This window comes from Capricornis sumatraensis, chromosome 5 (assembly GCF_032405125.1).
Source record: "Capricornis sumatraensis isolate serow.1 chromosome 5, serow.2, whole genome shotgun sequence".
In the NCBI taxonomy this organism is placed as follows: domain Eukaryota; kingdom Metazoa; phylum Chordata; class Mammalia; order Artiodactyla; family Bovidae; genus Capricornis; species Capricornis sumatraensis.
This window is the reverse complement of record NC_091073.1, coordinates 42,581,385-42,608,451: the sequence shown is the minus strand read 5'-3', so window position 1 is coordinate 42,608,451 and position 27,067 is coordinate 42,581,385. Positions and strand designations below refer to the sequence as shown.

Below are 27,067 nucleotides of genomic sequence, written 5' to 3'. Positions count from 1 at the left end.
CTTAAAACAGTCTGATGAATACATGGGTGTTTACCATACTACTCTCTATAGCTTTTTTTGTGTGCTCAAACATTTGCAACAAAAATTGCAGGCTGGTACCCAGTTAAGTGTTATACTGCATACATCAAACCAGAATGTGAAGAAGCTCCCCTACCCCATTCCCATGAGGGAAGGCAGACAGAAGCTATGGGATGTTGAGCTGTGCACCCCACTACATGAGGAATCTTAAAAGGCAAATCTATTAAAGCAATTTTCCTGATTGTGGAGGAGGCTCAGACTAAGGAAAATCACATCCATTTTCAATGAATTAGTAAACATCAAACTCTGACTTTCTGTTTTCACCATGTAAGAGAGAAATGCAACCATTGAGTTGCTTCAGTACAATTTTCCAGGATTGAAAGCTCACCATTTAAGTGCAAATAAATCAGAAACAGATGTGTCAGGGAGCAAACACTTCCATGTAGGACTTGTTATTTTGAGTTAAGATTTTAACTTCGAATTTAAAACTCATCTGTTTTGTGCCCATCACACTCTCTCCCTCAGAGGGCCAACATGATAATTGGGAGATTCTGGACTGGAGAAAAGCCCACCAGAGGGAAAGGGTGCTGTATTTTCCAGATTGGAAGAGGTTTTTCTCTATTAGGAACCATCCAATTACCCACTCCCACTCCAGGGACCTGAATTTAAATTCAGAGCAAAGAAAAACTAAGAGAAAAAAAAAAAAGAGAGAGCAAACATATATATATTTATGAGCACCTAAGTCCACGGTTATAAGAACATGTGCCCAAAGGAAACTATCTATTTTGAACTTCCTTTCTTAAATAAAAGATAATCAAAAGTTGTGTTAACAAATATAGATGCTATTTGATTCTTTACCAGTAGTAAGAGTTTAAGTACACGTACTGGGTTGGTCAAAATGTTCATTTTCTGTAACATCTTATGGAAAAACCTGGATGAACATTTTGGCCCACTCAATATCTTTTTTTTTTTTTTTCTTCACATAAAATTTGTAATTAAAAAGAAATTCTTCATTACTCATTTCTACATATATTGCTTGAAATATTTTATGAGGCACCTGTGTTGAGCACTGGTTATGAAGAAAAAAGAACTCCATGTCAAAGGACAAAAGAGATAAGAGACACAAATGGTATTGAACACAAAGAACTGAACCTGGTCTTTATCAGATAAAAAATGGACATAGTTTGTGCCTGTTCATAAAATACTGACAATTGTGTTATAGACTCCTCAAATTTGGAGATGGTTGGAACTTTGATCTGTGAAGAAGACATAAAGTTGTTTTTATTGTTCAGTTGCTAATTCATGTCCGACTCTTTGTTGACCCTATGACCAGCAGCACATCAGGTTTCCCTGTCCTTCATCGTCTCCTGGAGTTTGCTCCAGCTCACATCCATTGAGTTGGTGATGTCATCCAACTATCTCATCCTCTGTTGCCCCTTCTCCTTTTGCCCTCAGTCTTTCCCTGCATCAGGTTCTTTTCCAATCAGTTGGCATTTCGCATCAGAAGGCCAAATTATTAGGGCTTCAGCTTCAGTATCACTCCACCCAATGAATATTCACGGTTGATTTCCTTTACGATTGACTGGTCTGATTTCCTTGCTGTCCAAGGGACCATCAATAGTGTTCTCCAGCACCACAGTTAGAAAGCATTAATTCTTTGGTGCTCCACCTTCTTTACGTCCAACTCTCACATCCGTACATGACCACTGGAAAAACCATAGCTTTGACTATCTGGACCTTTGTCAGCAAAGTGATGTCTCTGCTTTTTTAATACGCTATGTTTGTCATAGCATTTTGTCCAAGGAGCAAGCGTCTTTTAATTTAGTGGTTGCAGTCACAATCTGTAGTGATTCTGGAGCCCAAGAAAATTAAATCTGTCACTGTTTCCACTGTTTTCCCATCTATTTGCCATGATGTTATATGAATCATGATTTTAGTTTTTTAAACACTGAGTTTTAAGCCAGCTTTTTCAGTCTCCTCTTTCACCCTCATCAAGAGGCTCTTTAGTTCCTCTTTGCTTTCTGTCAATAGAGTAGTATCATCTGATTATCTGAGGTTGATGGTATTTCTCCCAAGCTTGATTCCAGCTTGTGAGTCTTGCATTCTGCACAGAAGTCAAACAAGTAGTGTGACAATATGCAGCCTTGATGTACTCTTTTCCCAATCTGGAACATGATGTATTCTGCACAGAAGTCAAACAAGCAGTGTGACAATATACAGCCTTGATGTACTCCTTTCCCAGTCTGGAACCAGTCCATTGTTACATGTCTGGTTCTAACTGTTGCTTGACCTGCATACAGGTTTCTTAAGAGGCAGGTAAGGTGGTCTGGTATTCCCATCTCTTTTAGAATTTTCCACAGTTGTTATCTACACAGTCAAAGGCTTTAGCATAGTTAATATAGCAGAAGTAGACATTTTTTGGAATTTTCTTGTTTCTCCTATGATCCAGCAGATAATCCAAGTTGATCTCTGGTTCCTCTGCCTTTTCTAAATCCAGCTTGTACATCTGGAAGTTCTTAGTTCATGTACTATTGAAGCAAAGCCTAGCTTGAAAGAGTTTGAGCATTACTTTGCTAGCATATGGAATAAGTCCAATTGCATGGTAGTTTGAACATTCTTTGGCATTGCCTTTCCTTGGGATTGGAATGAAAACTGAACTTTTAAAGTTCTGTGGCTATTGCTGAGTTTTCCAAATTTATTGGCATATTGAGTGTAGCACATTAACAGCATCATCTTTCAGGATATGAAGTAGCTCAACTGGAATTCCATCACCTCTGCTAGCTTTATTCATAGTGATGCTTCCTAAGGCCCACTTGACTTCACACTCCAGATGTCTGGCTCTAGGTGAGTGACCACACCATCACAGTTATCTGGGTCATTAAGAACTTTTTGGTATAGTTCTGTGTATTATTGCTACCTCTCTTAATCTCTTTTGTTTCTGCTAGGTCCTTGCCATGTCTGTCCTTTATTGTGCTCATCTTTGCATGAAATGTTCCCTTGGTATCTCCAATTTTCTTGAAGAGATCTCTAGGCTTTCCTATTCTATTGTTTCCCTCTACTTTTTTGCATTGTTCACTTAAGAAGGCTTTCTTATTTTTCCTTGCTATTCTCTAAGAGTTATTTTTAAAGAAAATGTTATTTTTAAATCATGGCATGAGTTCAAAACTTCCTAAAACTGCAATGATATGTAGGTTTCAATAGGTAAAATAGCCTGCAGAAAAGAAAGTTTATTATTGAAGAAGCCTCTAATTCTTTGAGGCTGTTAATCATAGTGTTGATTATATGGAACTTTGTGTTGTTATTTAATATACAAAAGGTTTATAATCACTTGCCTAAGGACAGAGATATAAAATGGAAGTGGCAAGTTATAAATATACTTTCAATGCCCATATATTTAGTATACTTTTAAGTGCTCAAATTAATTAAAAAAAGAAACAATAACATGAACCTATATGCAGGGAAAGAATGGAGAACGAACTTGTGGACACAGCAGGTAGCCTTTCCCTTCTCCAGGGGATCTTCCCAACCCAGGGATTGAACCCAGGTCTGCAGCATTGCAGGTGGATTCTTTACCAGCTGAGCCACAAGGGAAGCCCAGGGAAAGGAGAGGGTAGAGAAACAGAGAAAGTGGCATTGACATATATACTCTATTGTATGTAAAACAGATAGCTAGTGGGAAGCTGCTATATAACATGTGGAGCCCAGCCTAGTGTCTTGTGATAGCCTGGATGGGTGGGGAAGGAGGGGGAGAGGGGTAGGAAGGACCAGGGAGGGCAGCTCAATAGGGAGGGAATAAATACGTGTGTGTGTGTGTGTGTGTGTGTGTGCCTGGGTGTGCCTGAATTATGACTCATTCTCATAGTTTTACTGCAGAAACCAGCATATTGTAAAGCATTTATCCTCCAATTAAAAAAAAAAAAAGGTCAAAATTAGAAAACTACACACTATCTAAAACCCAATACTGGTGAGCATTTCACGGCTCCAACATTGTTGATCTAAAACTGTTAACATTTCAATCTTAAAGCAAATAGCAAATCTGGCACTCTAGAAACTTAATTAGATTTGTAATTTAATCTGCCAGATCTTTTGTCTTCATTTTCTCAACAGAACAAAGACTGAACTTACGTGCGAAAAAACAGGATAATAGGCAGAAAAAGATCATTCTTTGTCTAGCAGTTGTTAAGAATGTTTACTAAATGTTTCTGGGAGATTTTGAAATGATTAGGATCCTTCAAGTATCTGACTGCCTGAGTTCTTTCAGAAAACTACTGTAGACTAAAATATTGGTTCAGGAAATTTAAATTAAAGGAATATTTTCTATTGCACTTTTTTTTTTTTTTACATTTTAAGGCACACGAGGTAATATTAGGAGTGTTTTAAAACTAATTTCTTGAATATAGCCTAGGTATTTTGCAATAAAATTATTGCTAATTCTCAGGATTCTATAAAATTCTCTTACATTATTTAACATGATAGACAACCTTGTTCAGAAAGATTTTTTAAAAGAGGTTGAATCAAAATCTTTTTTTCAAAGAAATAAACAGAGTAGTGATTCAGAAAATATACTAGGGTTACTTTTTTCTCTTCCATTTAATAATTTAGTTACATAAGTGGGTACTTTCAGAATATGAACATTAAGAGATCTACATCATCCATCAGTATGTTTTAAATGTATAAGTTCAGAGAATAAAGTAGAGGAGATTTGAAAAATCAACACAGAGTCCATGTCACTGAGTGTCATTAACATGTCAAACCGTGAAAAGTCTGAAAAACTTATGATAGTAAAAATGACCAAATTTAGAAACAGTAGACAGTTAAACTGTGAACAGTAGCTTTGTATTTTAGAGTGGTAAAAAGTACAGTCTAAAAATTCTATAGTCAACCAATTGTCATTCACATTTTAAATCAACTGGAAGACAATTTTGAATTATAAAGACTGTCTATATACTTCTGTATACAGAATGTAAAAGAAAGACATATCAGGAAGAGATCAGATCATTTCCTATGTCCACCTGGAATTCATCATAAAAATGGAGAAACTAAATTACATAAACACAAAAAACATTCCATCCATCTATGTATGCACACATACTCACACACACATATACACATACAATATTCCTTAGGAAAGAATTAACTTCAAACTGTGGCAAATTAACCAAATTCAATATTTTCAATAAATAAATTTTTAAAAATTAACATTCATGAACACAACTTTTAAAATAAAAAAAAATCCAAAACTCCAGTGATAGAGAATTGGTATTATTATAATATTTCACATCAGGCATGAAAATCAGAGTACTGTTTCAATGAATCTACTGCTCTGAAATTTTTTGATCATCTATTCCAGCTTGAGGCTCAGTTCCCTAAGGATATCACATATGAATGAAACAATAATTGCAGACAAAACAAATTATAGGGGCATCCCAGGTGGTGCTGGTAATAAAGAATTTGCCTGCCAATGCAGAAGATGCAAGAGATGCAGGTTGAATCCCTGGATTGGAAAAATTCCCTGGAGAGGGAGATGCCAACCCACTCTAGCTGGTGGGCTGCAGTCCATGGGGTCATAAAGAATCAGATGGCACTGAGCACCTGCACACATAATAATGTCAGAAAATATACTGGTCCAACAAAGTAAGTCTATAGATACTAACTTGAACTGAAAGCCTTCTAATCAGTTCATTTGTAGACTGAAAGAAAAAAAAAAAAAACCATTGAATCTTTATCATTTTAGCCTGGTGGCACAGAACACAGGTATAGCTTTGGACAGGAGACAGTAAATGACTTATCCTATGTCAGATGTGAAAGTGTAGTCATCAGTCATGTCAGACTCTTTGCGACCCCATAGACTATAGCCTGCTAGGGCTCCTATGTCCACGGAATTCTCCAGATAAGAATACTGGAGGGGGTAGCCATTCCCTTCTCCAGGGGATCTTCCCAACCCTGACTGAAGCCAGCTCTCCTGCATTGCAGGCAGATTCTTTACCATCTGAGACACCAGGGAATCCCTTCATATGTCAAGATCACCCCTCAAAATATTTAATGTTTCAAATACAGTATCTATTTTGACAGTTAAGATATTAGTTTGGCCAGAAAGTTCATTTGTTTTCCCATAACATTTAATGGAAAAACACAAACTTTTTTGCCAATCCAATATCATCATGAATCTAATAGAAATACTACCAAGAACTGTATTAATATTTTATAAGAAAATAAAGTAAATCTGGAAATCATAAGTAGCAAATTATGGTTATGAGTTATGCAAAAACTGAACTCTAATCCGAGAATTTATACTCAGAAAGGCCTGGCTTGGCACCTTGGCAAAACTTTGGGAGAATTAATATATAATACAATTATTAAAAGTAAAATATTAAGTCACAGGGAATCTTCCTGACGCAGGGATCAAACCCAGGTCTCTTGCCTTGCAGGCAGATTCTTTTCTGAGCCACTAGGGAATCCCAAGTCATATGCACATAGCTTTTAATGAGTTCCCACTTAAACAAATGAAACAACCTCCAAAACTCTCAGTTCCAGAAAAAGACGAGGACTTTAATGGGAGTCTCTGAGTTTATAAAATCACAAATGTAATTTTAGGCTCATTTCAGTCTTCTTTCTTGAATGAGTTAGCATTACATCTATTTTTAATTTAGGTGCATGAATTTAAAAATAGCCACATAAGCTACCAAATACAAAGGAGTCACTTCATCATAGAGTACTTCATTGAAACTGTGCTTAAAAATCATCCTGATTTGTAGCATTTGGTGATTTTCATGTTGTAAAGGCAAAGAAGGTTATGAAGTTTTATCTTTAAATTATCCAGGTATCTTTGTCAAACTATATTAGGCACAGTTACTAAGCTGCAAATTTTATTCTAAAAGAAAAATAGCATATTCATTTCTTTCTGAAGTATGCTATCTGAAAGTAACATATCATGCCCATACTTAGAAATGGGCCTCAATCTTTGTATCTTACATAGATTGTAATACCAAGAGAGTAGTATTAGGCATGACAGGATTATAGCCATTGAAAATTCAAGCAGATCCAGTGTTTGTTCATAATGGTTATGTTTTGATTCATATAGTCTTCTCTTTCATTTAGCTAGCCCTCCCAATTTTTCCTGTTGTATGAATGTAATTAGAATATTTTTAATAATATGCTTTCAGTTATATATTTGGCAATATCCTGGTAAACTAGCTTTCTGAAAGTCAACAAGCAACTAAATGAACAAAAAGGTCTGATTTATAGCATGTCTATTTTCATGTTTAAATACCCTCACCATGGCCAATTCAAGCTAACAATATGATGACACTCAAAATGAAGCTGGGAAGAGATGCGCAAAGCTTCTTGCAGTGGGTTGGTCAAGCTGGTTTCAGCAGAACACTGTGATAAATAAATACTGCCTCAAGTCTGTGTTTATTCTAATAGTCTGTCAGAATATCCAGGGACTTTTTGGTAGGTTCCAGTATATTTAAGACCATGGAAGTGAATAATTTTAACATGATTAAGTTTTAAACAATAACAAGCAACATTAAACTAAGTGACAGCTAAACACTTTCTAAATAAGCATCTAATTTAGGATAAAAACAAAAAAATGATTTACTGTAAAACTATTGCTTTATGATAAAAATATTCAAGACAAACAGTATCACTGAAATCTTGTAAGCCATCCCTATGTTGGATTTTTGAAAATATAAATGACCACATCATCTTGAAACTCAAGGTAACATTTTACTGAAATTGAAAGTAAGATCATTTTATGGCCCAGTATATACACTTGTAAAGTTCATTATTTTAATACTTATGATGTAATAAGTTGAATAGAATAGTACCTAACATAGGATTTGACAATTTTTTTTTCTCTAAAGGGTCAGAGAGAATATATTTAGGCTTTGCAAATCATATAGTTTGCTGTGAATGCAGTACTGTTTGTGCAGTGGGAAATACTCATGTTCAAAATGTAAATTAACAATCCTTGCTGTGTTCCAATAAAACGATGCTTACAGAAGCAAGCAGCAGATGGATTTGGCCTATGGGTCATCCATAGTTTGTTGACCTGACTTTAGCAGGTACCAAATCATCTGATGTTTTTATGGCACTGATTTCAATATGATTTTTTTTGGTGTTTATGAATCATTAGTCCCTTTAATCAAAGTATTTTTTTAAAAGTATATTGTCCCAGTCAGTAAAAAAATCTTGACTAATTACTGTTTCTTAAACAAGATACTCCACAATGCAAAAGGCAAAAGGACAATGCAATTGAAAATAAAATGAATACAGTGGTGGACATATCTTCCTTTACTATACCACAATGTCACCTTTAACCACAAGGAGAGGTTTTCCTAGACAGTAAAAGAAGAGAAAACTTTCAGATCAAATTAAGATACGTTTAATATGAGCACATTCATTTTAATTTACTCTGAAATCCTTATTCTTACCTTCCACAAGTTTCCCTGTCTGTTCGGCACTTCCCCCAGGAAGAATCTTGGCAATATAGGCTCCAATTTCTCCGCTATATCCAGGGATTTCTTTACCACCCACAATTCTAATTCCTAATCCGTTACCTGTATTGAAAAGTTAGCAAATTATTAGCAATAAGTTAAGAAAAGACAACAGTTATCACAAGTGATAAGGTGCAGAAAAAATGGGTTCTGATATGTAGAAGTTAACCCCAAATGAATATTGGAACTGGACACTGATAACCAAAGAACAATATTATGATTTCATAGTAGTTGATAGCAAAGAATTATCTGAGATCTTGGTAGGATCTATAATGATTAATCTGACATTAACAAATAATTTTTATTTTTTATTTCAGCCATATTCAATAATATAATAAACTTTTGTCCATTTTGATCATATATGTTGTAAGAATTTTATATGACGATGTTCCCAGTATAATTTCAGAGCAAAAACGTCATTTATGAAATTGATGAACATTTAACTTACAAAAAGGAAGTAATGGCTATCATAAACTGAGAAGACATAAATGACTGTAACTGATAAAGTGAAAATATGATCATAACTTATGAATTATTATTCACATTTCAGCCTTAATTCCGAAACTAACTGATATTGTTTGTGCATTAATATGGCACTTAATACAGGGATAATAAAAGCATTCTTTACTGATGAACAACATGGTAAACTGTTCCTTATTCAACAGAATAGATTTTTCTGTAATTAGCGATGCAGATGAAAGATGGAAAATGATTATTATGAGAAATCCACACACTATACTTGATTTTAGCCAAAAGGCTGAGAAGTGATGATTATTATGAGAGATCTAATTGAATCAAATAAACTGTTGACATTTTATTTTAAAAGAGTAAGCTAAAAAACAGCTAGTGTATACAGCTCCACATATATTTTTGTTACAAATGTCAATAAGATTTTAAAATGAAAGCACTAAAAGAAAGCAGAATTCTCCTTTACTGAAGACACAATTAATTAAACATTTCATTCAGTGATTGAAGTACCATTTCCAACTCTTTCAAAATCTCTAAAATTAAAAGCCAGGTCTCTTCCAAATCCTGTACTTTCCTACTTAACTCCTCAAAAAGAATCCCTCTAGTTAGCATCAACACAATTCAAACATTCAACAAGCAGTAGCTGAATTATGGACTGCTTCTTCATTTATCTAGTAGGGCTGTATTTTGGTAAAATACTGTTTATTTCCAGGTGAGATGATACTTCCAAATGAATTTACTCTTTCCTGTTCTTCCTTCCTCCTCCCTCCCTTTCATCCTTCCTCCCCTTTCCCCCCTCCTACTCTCCCTTGTTTCCCCTAGTGTCCCACCCCCCACTCTCATCCCAAGACCTGCTATTACACCAGAGCAAGTGTTCTGAAGATTTAGCCTCAAAACAAAATGAAAACAAATTAACTGCATGTTTTTACAAAGGGTGGCCAAGGGTGAGAGTTAAATAAGATGCTAGCTCTCTGTGGCCCCACTTGTGGAGCTTTTCTGCCACAAGCCTCTTGGCTCAGTGTTCCTGTTCTTAGAGATTATTGATGATCCAAACTGAACATAACTGGATCAGTGAAGACTAGCAGTCACTATATGACATAGAGCAGGTATTGTGCATGACTTTCAGTCTCAACAAAAGTTGATTTCTTAGACATTAGCATTTAAAGATTTGCCAGGACTGATTCTACAATAAGACATTAGATTAGACTCAGAAAGAGCAGAAGATGAAGAAAAGTTATTAGCCACTATTTATTCAATTACTTTATATATGTGTGTGTATATATATAGTGTTGAGTCATTTTAGAAATTACAAAATGAGAATTTAAAAATAGCTGGTCATATTTAAAGGATTTTTCTATGGAATTTGTCCAAAAAAAAACAGATTCTTAATCTAAGACTTGGCTTTATTTTTCATGGTTGAATCACTCACAAGTTGCAATTCATCACTTGTTAAATATTTCATAAAACAGATACATATACTGAATATTTCTAATGTGGTCAATATATCCATATTAATTTAAAAACATGGTCAGTCTGGGATCCCCAAAGATGATTGATGAGATTTCTTTAGTGTAAAGGCATATTTTCAAGACCAAGTTTTATATCAATATTTATGCTAGATGATAGCAGAGCATAGTAGGGTGTAGTAAAGTGCTCATGGCATTGCTCTTATTTCTTTTTAAGCTTAAAACTGTTGTATGGCAGAAACCAACACAACACTGTAAAATTTTTAAAAATATATTTAAATTAAAAATGGAAAAAAATTACCATGTAAATACAGTTCATAAAAATAAGTCTGTACTATATAGAATATGGTATAGCCATATGCTTAGAAACTACAAGCAGAATTGTTATACCTTGTAAAGGTATAGCTAAAAAGTAGAATTTCAGAATCTATTAATTAATATGTGACTACTTAAAAAAAACTGATGATGTTTTCATTTTGGAAAATGACATTGTCTTGCAGATAAGTAGTTGGGTTCTTAGTGCCATTTGATTTTTAGCGACAGAGTACATTCTAAAATTTTCTAGCAAAGCATCTGTGATAGGGACTTATAACTATATCCACAATAATTATTTAATTTTGTAAAATACAGTTTCACGCTAATGAATTTGACACTTTCTAAATATACTTTACAAATCAGTGTCTTTGGTAAAATGGGAGTAATACATAGCCATGAAAATACTGTGGAAAATGAGATTTGATAGACAGTTGACCCTTCCACAACCTGGGGGTTGAGGTGCTGACCCTCTGTGCAGTTGAAAATCCTCATAAACTTATACTCAGCCCTTTCTATACAAGGTTTCTCTGTGTCTCAGTTCCATATCCCTGGATTCAACCAACTGTGAATTATGTAGCATTATATATTTACTGTTGAAAAAAAATCTGCATTTAAATGAACCCATGAAGTTCAAATGCATATTGTTCAAGGTTTAATGTATATAGAAACTGCTTCTAATACATAGCAAATTTTCAAAAGTGACTTTTCTTCTTGTTGATCCTGCTGTGTTGACTGCTACTGATTTTCATGTATGCAATAAAGTAACATAGAAATATTAAAAGTTTGTGAAAGAAAAGCAAGTTAAAAAATAAAAAGACCTAAAGGAAAACATTTGTTTATTTTACAGTAGTTGCTTGTATCCTAATTTGGATGCCATGAGTATGAATTTAATTTATATAATTTATAAGAATGTAAATCTAGATATTTTTATTTACCATTTCTATGGTGATACTTTGATATTTTATGAATATAGACAGAACAAACAAAAACACTTCCATAAAAATAAAACACATCAGCTCAAATTTAAAAAGCAGAATGTCAATAAAAAATTTGATAAGCCTAAGAGGCAAAATTAGTTTTTAACTGAAATGCTTAAATCTAAGTGGTCCTTGATAAGTGATTCTATTGGTTTTAACTTTTACACATTTTTAACAACATAAACTTATTTCTCTCTGTTTCTATTCCATCTAGAAACATTGCTAAAATTTTTCCTCAGAAGCATGAAAGTACACTGGTTTTGCTCTTTAGTTCACACTATGGCAGAGAAGAGAGGCCAATAATTACTGTAAAGAACATAGGAGCTTTAGTAAAAGAGATCATCAAAAGTTACAGTAATTTTATAACATATAAGCATAAATGTGGTTAAGGAAGTCTTAAAGGGAAATCTATAAGCAACCACAGCACAATGTATTCATAAATCACCATGATGTACACCTTAAATATCTTATAATGTTGTGAGCCCATTATACCTCAATAAATTGAAATGAAAAAATAAAAAAAGTAAGCTGTACATAAAATAAACATGAGCATACTAAGGAAACATCCTCACATTTGAATTTAAATTTGCAGTTTAAATCTACTTTACTTTTATATGTTTATCCATATGTTATATTAAATGCTCTGATATTTAAGGTATTATAAAAATGTTTTCATTTCCATTGTTAAATAACATGAAAATATCATGATGTTATAAGTACAGCACTGAATATGGGCAAAATAGCAATACTTGTTTCATTTCCTCACTATCATGTGCTACATTTAAGCATCAAGGAAAAAGACAATTTTCATCAATGAACATCTATCTTATGAATAGTAGTCTTTAAATCAATAATTTATTATTCATAATAAAGTTATGACAGAACAAAGATATACTGCTTAGTTTAGTCATATAATTAGTTGGGCTGAAGAAGAGATTGTCTATATAAATATATTGTCTATATTAATATGAATATATTCATTGGAAGACAGATGCTGAAGCTGAAGCTCCTATACTTTGGGCACCTGATGTGAAGATCTGACTCATCGGAAAATACTCTGATGCCAGGAAAAATTAAGGGCAAAAGGAGAAGGGGGTGACAGAGGATGAGATGGTTGGATGGCATCACTGACTCAATGGACATGAGTTTGCAACTCAGGGAGATAACAATAGACAGAGAAGCCTGGTGTGCTGCAGTTCACAGGGTTACAAAGAGTTGGACATGACAGCGACTGAACAACAAAAACAAAAAATAATCAAGGCTAATGATGTACTAAGGATAATGAAAAATATACAAAGCATAGTTCAATTAAATCTATTTTTATAGTTCATCTTAATTATACTCTTGCATAAGGCTGTTGTACCTACTGTTACAAATTATCCAAGAAAATATTTAGAAAAATCAAATTACATTAATGATTTCATAATGATTACATATGATTACATAATGATTTCATATGATTACATAATGATTTCCTTTGCATCTTATCAAATGCTATATTAATTCATTAACATTGGAAAACAAAGACCTAAAGAATATTTCACTATTTGTTCTTTAACTTTACTTACTTTTGTTCATTATAAGAAAACATTTCTACAAACACAACAAAGCTCATCAATTGCACTATTAGCAATCCATACTTGACTGTTTCCAGAAAATTCAAAATGGAAACACCATATTCATTCATGCCAAATATAATCCAACCGTAAGTCTGGACACACAAATTACAAACTCAGCTCTTCAACAATTAACTTTTTTTTTAAATTGAGCCAATTACTGTATAAAATCTTCTTTCCTACTTTTAAATACATAAAGATTCATAAAGAATTTGAAGTGAATATTGTATTTCACATTTCTATGAACAAAAGTTCACCACTTGTCTTTTTCTAATTTGAATAATATTAAGGTAAAAATGTTGCATGGGCTTCAAAGTATGTGTAAAATACTATTCACACTTAGACCATCCTGGATGAGATAGGTCCAAGTTGCCTGCCAGAGGACTGAAATGGCCATTGGCATGGGAAGGAAATAAGGAAGATAAGTCATGGATATAAGTCAAGAGCGGCACAGTGGTAACGAATGCACTTTAGAGACCCAGGTTTGATACCTGGATTGGGAAGATCCCCTGCAGAAGGAAATGGCAACCCACTCCAGTATTCTTGCCTGGGAAATCCCATGGACAGAGGAGTTTTGCAAGCTATATATAGTTGATGGGGTTGCAAAGAGTTGGACATGACTGAGCGATTAAACAACAACAACAACAATAACAATACGTCAAAAGACACTGGTATTTTGAGTTTGTTAAGTAACATCTTTCAAATGTCAGATGATGTATGAATTGATAAAGTATTTTTACTAAGAGGGCATAGGATTTCCTCTTTCTGAAATGCTTCAGAAATAATTTCCACCATGAAAATTTTCAGGACTCACACATCATTAATGGACATTTTGTTCACACAGAGTTTTTTTTTCTCTATTTTAGCTTACATGTTTGATAGTTGCTGAGAGTAGATCTTAAAAGTTTTTATCACAAGAAAAAAATTTTGTAACTATGTCTGGAGATGAATGTTAAACAGAATTATCATGATGACTCCCTTCCCAGACAACACACAGTTTGCAGCTATGTGAGTTCCTGATCAGGGGATCTAGTTAAGCCATGCTTGAGATTCTTGAACTACAAAAACATTGAGTACTAAATGTGTGTTGTTTTAAGTCATTAAATTTGTGGTAACCTGTCTATTTCTACTTTATTGACTATGCCAAAGCTTTTGACTGTGTGGATCACAATAAACTGTGGAAAATTCTGAGAGAGATGGGAATACCAGACCACCTGACCTGCCTCTTGAGAAATCTGTATGCAGGTCAGGAAGCAACAGTTAGAACTGGACATGGAACAACAGACTGGTTCCAAATAGGAAAAGGAGTACGTCAAGGCTGTATATTGTCACCCTGCTTATTTAATTTATATGCAGAGTACATCATGAGAAACACTGGACTAGAAGAAACACAAGCTGGAATCAAGATTGCCGGGAGAAATACCAATAACCTCAGACATGCAGATGACACCACCCTTAAGGCAGAAAGTGAAGAGGAACTAAAAAGCCTCTTGAGGAAAGTGAGAGGAGAGCGAAAAAGTTGGCTTAAAGCTCAACATTCAGAAAATGAAGATCATGGCATCTGGTCCCATCGCTTCATGGGAAATAGATGGGGAAACAGTGCAAACAGTGTCAGACTTTATTATTTTGGGCTCCAAAATCACTGTAGATGGTGACTGCAGCCATGAAATTAAAAGACATTTACTCCTTGGAAGGAAAGTTATGAGCAACCTAGATAGTATATTCAAAAAGCAGAGACATTACTTTGCCAACAAAGGTCCGTCTAGTCAAGGCTACGGTTTTTCCAGTAGTCATGTATGGATGTGAGAGTTGGACTGTGAAGAAGGCTGAGCACCAAAGAATTGATGCTTTTGAACTGTGGTGTTGGAGAAGACTCTTGAGAGTCCCTTGGACTGCAAGGCGATCCAACCAGTCCATTCTGAAGGGGATCAACCCTGAGATTTCTTTGGAAGGACTGATGCTAAAGCTGAAACTCCAGTACTTTGGCCACCTCATGCGAAGAGTTGACTCATTGGAAAAGACTTTGATGCTGGGAGGGATTGGGGGCAGGAGGAGAAAGGGACGACAGAGGATGAGATGGCTGGATGGCATCACTCACTCGATGGACGCGAGTCTGACTGAACTCCAGGAGCTGGTGATGGACAGGGAGGCCTGGCATGCTGTGATTCATGGGGTCGCAAAGAGTTGGACATGACTGAGTGACTGAACTGAACTGAACTGAACCTGTTATTCACCAACAGAAATTAATACCAAGATGAAAGCTGCATTCTGAGTTTTCTATGTACACAATATATAGGGATATTATCTTGGTAGCAAAACCAGTGGAATAGTTGTGTTTATAGTACTTAACCACAGTGATTGAGCAGTGATAGAGGGTAGGAGATAAAGGGAAAATAGGCTATGAACAGAAAACCTGTTGCTCTTCATAAATGAAGAGGAAGAGCTCTGTGTATCAGTTCTGCATCACTGGGATTCTAGTATAATGTGTGTAGGAAGTACATGGCATCTAGGCTACACTAAATTTGTGAATGAATGAATCAGGAATGGATGAAAACTGAAGTGTCTAATTTTCAGTTTTGAAACTTTGAAGTGTCTAATTTTCTCTACATAGGGCTTAATGCCTGTCATGCTGCGGTCCATGGTGTCACAAAAAGTCGGACGTGATTGAGCGACTGAACTAAAATGAGGGCTAATGCATTAGTTACAGTGATCTTAAAAATAATAGATTTGTATTATATTCTGTTCTTGGAAAATGTCTGTAAAATTATATTAACACAATGAATCTTAAAATTAAAAATAACAAAAAGGAAACCCTCTATTCTACATGAATAAAATAAGACTTTGTGAGGTTAACTGCTCAAGACAACACCTAATATACGGTAATGCTAGAGAGGAGCCCACACTCCAAATGAATGGGTTAGAGATGAATCTCCCATAAGGCTAGGGCCAGGGAACCCAGTGTGGGATGAGAAAGGATGGGTTGGGGAGCTGCATACATAGCCCTTCCCTTTCTCATTCAGTTGCAGAGGGGAGAGTGAAGAGAGACCTTACAATTAGGCCATTAAAAGGAGAAACTACCAGGCTGTAAAAAATGTTGGGGAGTCAGTACCTGTCAGTCAATACTGAGGAGAGGAAACATTTTGGGTTTAGGCAGCTTGTGGATTAAATGGCAGCATTTAATGTTTTTAGATTTATTTTTAATTGGAGGATAATTGCTTTACAATGTTGTGTTGGTTTCAGCCATACAACACTGTGAATTAGCTGTTCAGTTCATTCAGTCGCTCAGTCGTGGCCAACTCTTTGCGACCCCATGAACTGCAGCACGCCAAGCTTCCCTGTCCATCACCAACTCCCGGAGTTCACCCAAACTCATGTCCATCCAGTTGGTGATGCCATCAAGCCATCTCATCCTCTGTTGTCCCCTTCTCCTCCTGTCCCCAATCCCTCCCAGCACCAGAGTCTTTTCCAATGAGTCAACTCTTCGCATGAGGTGGCCAAAACATCGGAGTTTCAGCTTTAGGATCATTCCTTCGAAAGAACACCCAGGACTGATCTCCTTTAGAATGGACTGGTTGGATCTCCTTGCGGTCCAAGGGACTCTCAAGAGTCTTCTCCAACACCACAGTTCAAAAGCATCAATTCTTCGGCACTCAGCTTTCTTCACAGTCCAACTCTCACATCCATACATGACCACTGGAAAAACCATAGCCTTGACTAGATGGACTTTTGTTGGCAAAGTAATGTCTCTGCTTTTGAATATGCTATCTAGGTTAGTCATAACTTTCCTCCCAAAGAGTAAGTGTCTTTTAATTTCATGGCTGCAATCACCATCTGCAGTGATTTTGGAGCCCCCCAAAATAAAGTCTGACACTGTTTCCACTGTTTCCCCATCTATTTCCCATGAAGTGATGGGTGAATTGGCTGTAAGTATACATATATCCCTTCCCTCTTGAACATTCCCACCACCCTCCATCCCACCCCTACAGGTTGTCACAGAATATGTGGTTGAGCTCCAGGTGTTATAGAGCAACTTCCCACTAGATCATCTGCATATGGTAATGCGTATGTATTAAATAGCATTTAATCTGAAGCTGTAAGTGATCACTTTGGAAAGGCTCTGCTTGATTTGTCACTATGGTTTCCATTTTTCTACTGATGCATAAATGTCTAAGACTTATTTATACCTTTATCAGCCATTACAAAGATGAAATTGTTACCTTTTCAGTATTAAAGATATTACCATTTTGTATTTTAGCATTTGTGTTACTATGTCATATATATCTATTAAATGAATATGTAATATTAATACTTATATATCTTACTTGCAAATCTATAAAGAGGCCTGATAACATAATTGTATTATAATCACCATTATTTGGGGCAGTAGTTGAAAAACTGATTTGGAGAGAAAAATTCTGAATTTGCCGAGTCACTTTAGGGATACTATAAATAAAATCCAGGTGTCCAGAGTATTTTTCTGCTACAGGCTAAACCTGGTCTAATCAAAATCAATTTACTTTAGTAAAAGAGGTATTCAACACAGTTCAACAGATTTTACCATCCAGTATACGTTAGGGAATATTTTTTACTAAAGAGTTATTTAATATAATTACTTAGGTTATATTCATTACTCTATTTTTAAAAACTGTTATTATAATACTATCTGAAATTAAGAATAAATATTATGTTATTGGGTGGCCAGGCTAAGGATAAACATTCCTCTGAAATTGTGTTTTGAACAAAAAGTGAGCTGCTTTTATTTCATTTAGTTTTCTACTGCATAAGATTTAGGGAACTTTTAGTTGTATGTTTCAAAATATATAACTTTGAACTAATGAACACTATTTGCTGTTTCTACTTTGTACCAATATTATATGTATTATATTACTTGTTTTCAATCTCTTTGGTAACAGCTTCGGGGATAGAAGGGAAAAAAGTAACTAACATTTCTAGAGTTTCTCCTACTTTGCATTTTAAAATCATTTCTATAACTTTCCATGTTAGGTATTGTCCACACCATTTTAGGACAAAGCAGCTGAGACTACAGGAGGTTAGAAACTTGGCTAGGTTGGCTAGTAAGTAAAACGACTAAGGTTAGAGCCCATTTTTCTTCCTGAGTCCCACATTCTTGTTCTTTCTTTATACCTTTGCTCATCACTCTAATTGTCAAAAAAATTCTAGAAGACAATTTTAGAAAATATTCTAGAAGTCTTTTCTCTTTTAATTGAATCTCATTTCTTATTATCCATTTTCCAAGATGAAATCATATGCTATATATATATATCACCAAATTACCCTCCTTAACCTGTAGGTTAAACATCTTGAATGTGTTTACCCTCTCCTTAAAGAATCAATTATTAATTCCTTTACTTTTATTTATTAAGAAAAACAGAAAAATGTGTTCATCCATCCGCAGTTAAAAGCACAGCCATTAATGTCACTTAATGGCAGGAACCCATTTCTACAAGCAATATTTATCTTGACAGATGTCAGGAAAAGTGATGATGTGAATGAGAAACTATCCAACAGTAAATACTTCCTTTGTCACTGAGGAAATGAATGCAAGTTTTCACTGAAATATATGAAGAAGAAATGATTTTAGAAGAGATTGTATTCAAATATGATTTTTTCTATAGTTGTATACTCTGTTTATTCCTAAGACACTTTGAGGGGCTTACAATGAGAAATTGTGTCATATATTTACAACATATCTGGACAGTTAATAAAAGAGAAAAAGCCATTCTGAATGGGAAGGGAGAAATTTGGGGTCAAGACCCGCTTGCTAGAATCTGTTCGGTTTCTGAGAACTTGCAGCATTTAGGACAGAAAACACATGTTCTCAAAGTGACAATGGACACTTTCTCTTGGTTTTCCACAAGAAACAGAACAAATGACATAAGTGCCTTAACTTTCAAACACCTGACCTTAAAAAAAAATGTTTCCTCATGAAGTGTTCCTAAACAATGTAGGAGACATGTTAAGGGTGTGTTACCTACAATTTATCTAACTGCATGAAGTAGAGTTCACCACATTTTTCGCCTCAGTTCACTTCAGTCACTCAGTTGTGTCTGACTCTTTGCGACCCCATGAATTGCAGCACGCCAGGCCTCCCTGTCCATCACGACTCCCAGAGTTTACCCAAACTCATGTCCATTGAGTTGGTGATACCATCCAACCATCTCATCCTCTGTTGTCCCCTTCTTCTCCAGTCTTCAATCTTTCCCAACATCAGGGTCTTTTCAAATGAGTCAGCTCTTTGCATCAGGTGGCCAACATATAGGAGTTTCAGCTTTAACATCAGTCCTTCCAATGAACACTCTGGACTGATCTCCTTTAGGATGGACTGGCTGGATTTCCTTGCAGTCCAAGGGACTCTCAAGAGTCTTCTCCAACACCACAGTTCAAAAGCCTCAATGCTTCAGCACTCAGCTTTCTCTATAGTCCAACTCTTACATCCATACATGCTTACTGGAAAAACCATAGCCTTGACTAGATGGACCTTTGTTAGCAAAGTAATGTCTCTGCTTTTGAATATGCTATCAAGATTGGTCATAACTTTCCTTCCAAGTAGTATGCATCTTTTAATTTCATGGCTGTAGTCACCATCTGCAGTGATTTTGGAACCCCCCCAAAAATAAACTCAGCCATTGAAATAAAGTCAGTTTCCACTGTTTACCCATCTATTTGCCATGAAGTGATGGGACCGGATGCCAAGATCTTAGTTTTCGAAATGTTGAGCTTTAAGCCAACTTTTTCACTATCCTCTTTCACTTTCATCAAGAAGCTCTTTAGTTCTTCTTACTTTCTGCCATAAGGGTGGTGTCATCTGCATATCTGAGATTATTTGTATTTCTCCCGGCAATCTTGATTCCAGCTTGTGCTTCCTCCAGCCTAGTGTTTCTCATGATGTACTCTGCCTATAAGCAGGGTGACAATATACAGCCTTGACATATTCCTTTTCCTATTAGGAACTGTTGATCCATGTCCAGTTCTAACTGTTGTTTCCTGACCTGCATGCAGATTTCTCAAGAGGCAGGTCAGATGGTCTGGTATTCCCATCTCTTTCAGAATTTTCCACAGTTAATTGTGATCCACACAGTCAAAGGCTTTGGCATAGACAATAAAGCAGAAATATATATATATATTTTTCTGGAACTCTTGCTTTTTTGATGATCCAGTGGATGTTAAGCAATTTGATCTCTGGTTCCTCTCCCTTTTCTAAAATGAGCTTGAACATCTGGAAGTTCACAGGTCTTGTATAGCTGAAGCCTGGCTTGGAGAATTTTGAGCATTAATTTGCTAGTATGTGAGATGGATGCAATTGTCTGGTAGTTGGAACGTTCTTTGGCATTGCCTTTCTTTGGGATTGGAATTAAAACTGACCTTTTCCAGTCCTGTGGGCACTGCTGAGTTTTCCAAATTTGCTGGCATATTAAGTGTAGCACTTTCCCAGCATCATCTTTTAGGATTTGAACTAGCTCAACTGGAATTCTGTCACCTCCACTAGCTTTGTTCATAGTGATGCTTCCTAAGGCCCACTTGACTTCACATTCTAGGATGTCTGGCTCTAGGTGAGTGATCACACCATCATGATCATCTGGTTCGTGAAGATCTTTTTTGTACAGTTCTGTTTATTCTAGTCACCTCTTCTTAATATCTTCTGCTTCTGTTAGGTCCATACCATTTCTGTCATTTATTGAGCCCCTTATTTCATCACGGTTAAAATTTTTTCAGAATTCAGCTTTGAACCAGACAAAACATTCAAAAAAAAATCTCAAAAAGGAAGCTTCAGCGATTTCATTGGTGCTCATATTACCCATCAAATTAAATTCAGGATTATTTAATATGATCTGGCTCTAACTCTTATTCCTTTTATGACCTGGTCCTAACTTTGACCCCTTTTTGTACTCTGTTTTAGCAAAACAAAATTTAAAAAAATAACATAAGCCAAAAAAAAAAAGAACAACAAAAAAACCCCAAAATAACTCACTTCCTGAAATAATAAAATCATTGAAAGGAAATAAAAAATACTAATCAGGTCTAAGGGCTAAAATCAAGACTCAGTATTATATGCAGCCTCACTATCTAGTCTAATTAGTAGGTTTTTAAATGGTCTAATCATAAAATCCCCTTCCCTCTCTGGTGGATATAAAGATCCTTCACCAAATAGCACTCTTTATCAAGTGATCTGGGCTACCCTGGTGGCTTAGATGGTAAAGAATCTGCCTGAGACCCCGGTTCAATCCCTAGGTTGAGAAGATCCTCTGGAGATGTAACGGAAACCCACTACAATATTCTTGCCTGGAGAATCCCCATGGACAGAGCAGCCTGGGTGGGCTAAAGTTCATGGGGTTGCAAATAGTTGGATATGACTGAGTGATTCACAGTTCCACTTTTCATCAAGGGGATTCAGTCCAATTTCTGCTTATCCCTGAGCAGGTGGGACTCAAGTTTCCTCCAAGTCTATACAATTATTCAACCAAGCCAATCACATCTTTCTTAAAGAACCAGGGGGCACTCCAACTTTTTGATACTAAAATGCTGGCCTTGCAGAACTGTTTATTCTATTCCTGAGTACAACCCTGATATGGCCTCTATATTTTAGGGAAATAAAGAACATCATGGAAGCATTTTTTCACTGTGGTATTGTAGTATTGTTTATAATATTGCAAAGGGGAAGTCAGCACAAATGTTTTGCAACTGAGGAATGGTGGATATAGATGATTAAATATCTATAAATACAATAAAAATAATTAAACTTATCTTATGATGATCTTTTGATGTAAAAGGAAAACGTCTTTGTTAGGTAATTTATACCTATATACAAAATATGTATGTAAACTACTTTACAATATGCTCCTAACATTTACTGCGTGTACCTGGGTATAAAGAAGAAAGGAAAGAGAGTGTCAATTGTCAGATTATGACAGTTTTCATTTTTATCTTTATAGTTTTCACTACTACTATAATTTACTGAGGATATCTCTATCTATTCATCCATCCATCCATCCATCCATCCAGCTATCTATATATACACGACACACACATACTCATTTCACATACACATACAACGAAGAGAGTTGAAAATGATACATGTATTTAGAAGACCAGATGGGAGATTTGCCTTTTAGATTTCTACGAGGAAAGAGAAATGAAAATCTTCATGAGAAAATGGGGAAAGATATATTCTTTATCTCTCATTAATATATTCTTTGAACAAATGAAGATACGTAGTATAAAAATTGTATGTGTACATACATGTACCCATGGTTTGTGACTTATTTTAACTTTCAAGAGACAATCTCATGTATTCAATGTGTGCTATGGATTAGCTCTACTTCTTCAAATATCTTGCAAATTCTTGGAAGTAGAATTGTTACCACAGGCTTTTTGCATATCTGCCTCATATCTAGGTTGAGGTTGAGTTTACATTCAACACGAGCTATTTACTTTTACAGTGGGAAAGTGAAAGATTTGTTTATTTTAATTCTACTTTCTGTAATCCTATATTATTTGGAAAATTTTTCAAGTAACAGTTATAAAAGGTAGCTAAATTTTTGTTCCAGTATTTTTATTGACTATGGAATACATTCCATGGAACATGGGGGTATTTTTCTAAACTAATCTGCTGATTATAATATGATATCTTCAAGAAAGACTAAACAAGATATATAGAACTATTATTAACATCTGAAGGTTCTATCTAGAGTCTGAATGCAACTATCTATCTAAATCACCTCTATTTTAAGTTTGTGGGTTTTCATTATAAACACTTGTTAGTAAGAAAGAGAAAGAAGAATGGTATCAGTATTTGGTGGAATTGGTTATACTTTCAAATTATTTCAGAAGCAAAGGAAAAAATATGCAAGTGTACAGTGAACAATATAACTATGTTCATATCTTTCTAACTTAATTGAGATATTCGTTTCCTTTCTTAGGATTTTACATGCATAATTTCTTTGGTTGCATATTGGGATAATATAATGACCCTAACCCTAACCTATGTAAATAAGGTCATTGTCACAAATGTAACCATTTCCATTAAAGAATTATTGAAATAAAAACCAGAGTGAATATGAGGGTATGTATATATGTATGCATGTATGTAAACTCTTTATCCTCTTTCAAATATGAAAACATAATTCATTTAATACCTCTTCATATTGCCAGGATTTGAGAGTTCCATTGGTGAAGAGAAGAAAGTGCAGTCTGATCAGCTAGTGTTTGCTTTAAAAGCTGTTCCTAAATACTTCTGCTCACCTTTCTAAAATTTAGGCCAATAAAAATCCTTCCAATGAGTTTTAGAGGGGAAGAGAGGAAGGGATTCTATAACAGGCTTAGGGTAGAATCCCTGCATTACTGTCACAACTAGTCACTGATGTTCTTCAGGAACAAACCAGGGATGTCTCCTCTCGCTACTCTGCTCAGTATTATACCACAAATTTTAGAAAATGCAATAAAGACTAGAAATTTATACAAATTTATCCCCACTGGTATGGAAGAAGTAAAGCTGTCTTTATTTGTAGACAACATAATCTTGCTTCTAGAAAACCCTAAGGATTCCACAAAAAAAAAACCTATCAGAACTAAAAACACTAGTGAGATTATAAACTAAAAGGTCAGTGTACAAAAATCAAATGCATTTTTATAAAATGGCAGTGCATGATACCAAACTGAAATTAAGAAACTAATTCCATTCTTGGATACATGTGTATGTATGGCCGAGTCCTTTTGCTATCCACCTGAAACTCTCACTACATTGTTAATTGGCTATACTAAAATATAAAATAAAAAGCTTAAAAAAAGGCAAAAAAAATCATTGAATCTTATACTCACCATGAGTGAAACTTATAAGATGGAAATTATATCTCAATAAAGCTGTTAAAAAAAACAATTCCATTCTCAAGCACTAAGAAGAATGGAATAATTTGGAAGACATTAAACAAAGAAATTCTAGTTTTGCACTGGAAACTATAAAACTGTACTGAAAAATTAAAGGATACCTCAGTAAAGGTAGAGATATTACACATACATGAATTAGAAGATTCAAAGTTGTTAAGATAGCAATTCTTTTCAAATTGATCTATAGTTTCAATGTGACCCCTATCATAATCCAAGTAAGTTGATACTAAAAAATGTGGAAATTAAAAGAATCTAGAGTAGCCATGAGAAACGCTGGGCTGGAAGAAACACAAGCTGGAATCAAGATTGCTGGGAGAAATATCAATAACCTCAGATATGCAGATGATACCACCCTTATGGCAGAAAGTGAAGAGGAACTAAAAAGCCTCTTGATGAAAGTAAAAGAGAGTGAAAAAGTTGGCTTAAAGCTCAACATTCAGAAAACGAAGATCATGGCATCCAGTCCCATCACTCCATGGAAAATAGATGGGGAAACAGTGGAAACAGTGTCAGATTTTATTTTTTGGGGCTCCAAAATCACTGCAGATGGTGACTGCAGCCATGAAATTAAAAGACGCTTACTCCTTGGAAGAAAAGTTATGACCAACCTAGATAGCATATTCAAAAGCAGAGACATTACTTTGCCGACTAAGGTCCGTCTAGTCAAGGCTATGGTTTTTCCAGTAGTCATGTATGGATGTGAGAGTTGGACTGTGAAGAAGGCTGAGCACCTAAGAATTGATGCTTTTGAACTGTGGTGTTGGAGAAGACTCTTGAGAGTCCCTTGGACTGCAAGGAGATCCAACCAGTCCATTCTGAAGGAGATCAGCCCTGGGATTTCTTTGGAAGGAATGATGCTAAAGCTGAAACTCCAGTACTTTGGCCACCTCATGTGAAGAGTTGACTCATTGGAAAAGACTTTGATGCTGGGAGGGATTGGGGGCAGGAGGAGAAGGGGACAACAGAGGATGAGATGGCTGGATGGCATCACCGACTTGATGGATGTGAGTCTGACTGAACTCTGGGAGCTGGTGATGGACAGGGAGGCCTGGCGTGCTGCGATTCATGGGGTCGCAAAGAGTCGGACATGACTGAGCGACTGAACTGAACTGAACTGAAGAGTAGCCAAAACATTTTAAAAAATGTTGGAGTAATTATATTATTAGATTTCAAAACTTAATATGAAGCTACAGAGTAAGCAAAAGAGTGTAACAGTTAGGCATATAATAAAACAGAACAGAATTGAGATTCCAGAAATAAATTCTTGTATTAATGGTAGATTGATTTTTGATAAAGATACCAAGGCAATTCAATGGGGGATTTGTTTCTTTAACGAAAAGTGCTTATACAATTAAATATTCATTAGTGGTTCAAAAAATGAACTTGGATGTCAGCATCATACCATATACACAGATAGGTACAAAATAGGTAACTGACCTGAATATTTGAAGTATATAAACATAAGAGAAATTTTCTGGTATAAAACCTCTCAGAGAAAATCTTTTTGACCTCAGAATAGTTCTTAATACACTATCAGCAGCATGGTTCACAAACTAAAAATAACAATAAATTGAATTCTATTAAAATTTAAATTTTTTCTTTAAAATACACCCTTAAGAAAATAAAAAGACAAGACAAATACTAGAAGGAAATAGATGTACTCCATGTTACTTATAAGAGACACATTCAAAATATATAAAGAACTCTTACAACTCTGTATGAAGACAAAGAATCCAAATGAATAATGGAAAAAAAGTCCTAATAAATATTTTACCAAAGAACATATATGCTTTGACTTTAACCAACTAAAAATATGCTCATAGCTCAGTTGGTAAAGAATCTGCCTGTAACGCAAGAGAACCTGGTTTGATTCCTAGGTCGGGAAGATCTCCTGGAGAAGGGATAGGCTACCACTGCAGTATTCTTGAGATTCCCGGGTGGCTCAGCTGGTAAAGAATCTGCCTGCAATGCAGGAGACCTGGGTTTGATTCCCAAGTTGGGAAGATCCCCTGGAGAAGGGAAAGGTTGCCCACTCCAGTACTCTGGTCTGGAGAATTCCATGGACTGTATAGCCCGTTGGGTTGCAAAGAGCTGGACTGAGCAACTTTCACTCTCACTCTCATCATAGGTCATTAGGAAAATTCAAGTTAAAATTCACTATCATCCACACTCACCCCAAAAGCCAGACAATACCAAGTGCTGGCAAAGGCATAGAGAAAGTAGAATCCTTAGACATTTTTGGTAAGAACAGAATATGGTACCTTCACCTTGGAAAACTATCTGGCAACTTCTTAAATAGTTAAAAAGAAACTTACCATGTAACTGAGCAATTCCATTTCTAGGACATCATACAAAAATATCATATGTCCAAAGTAAAACTTGTGTGCAAATTTTAAGTGAAACTACGAAAAATCCAATGGATAAATAAATATAGAGAATTCAAACAATGGAGTACTTCTTAACAATAAAAAGAACAAACAACTGATACATGCTATAACATAGATAAACCTAAAAAGTACTTGGAATTGAAAGAAGTCAGACATCAAAACTGAAATCGTACAATTTAATTTATATGAAGAACCCAGAAAGGGTAGTCTCAGAGACAGAAAGTAAACTTCCTGCCTGTGACCGGAAGAAGAATGCTGGAAGTGGCTACGGCTATCAGACTCAAGGGAACTTTTTGCAGTGTGTGAAAAGTTCCAAAACAAGATTGTCGTGACAGTCACACAACTCCACAAATTTATAAAAGTCATTTATAACCTGCACATTCACGATATAAGTTATACCACAAACGTCCATCCATGGAA

General features: G+C 35.4%; 1 protein-coding gene across 1 annotated transcript in view; it reads right to left on the bottom strand.

Annotated features, from left to right (window-relative positions):
* PCLO (piccolo presynaptic cytomatrix protein) overlaps positions 1-27,067 on the bottom strand; it is a 375,834-nt gene that overhangs the window by 98,079 nt on the left and 250,688 nt on the right. Inside the window, exon 10 of the mRNA XM_068973161.1 lies at positions 8,454-8,579. Coding sequence (XP_068829262.1) covers positions 8,454-8,579 — 126 coding nt within the window. The remainder of the gene's footprint in view (positions 1-8,453; positions 8,580-27,067) is intronic.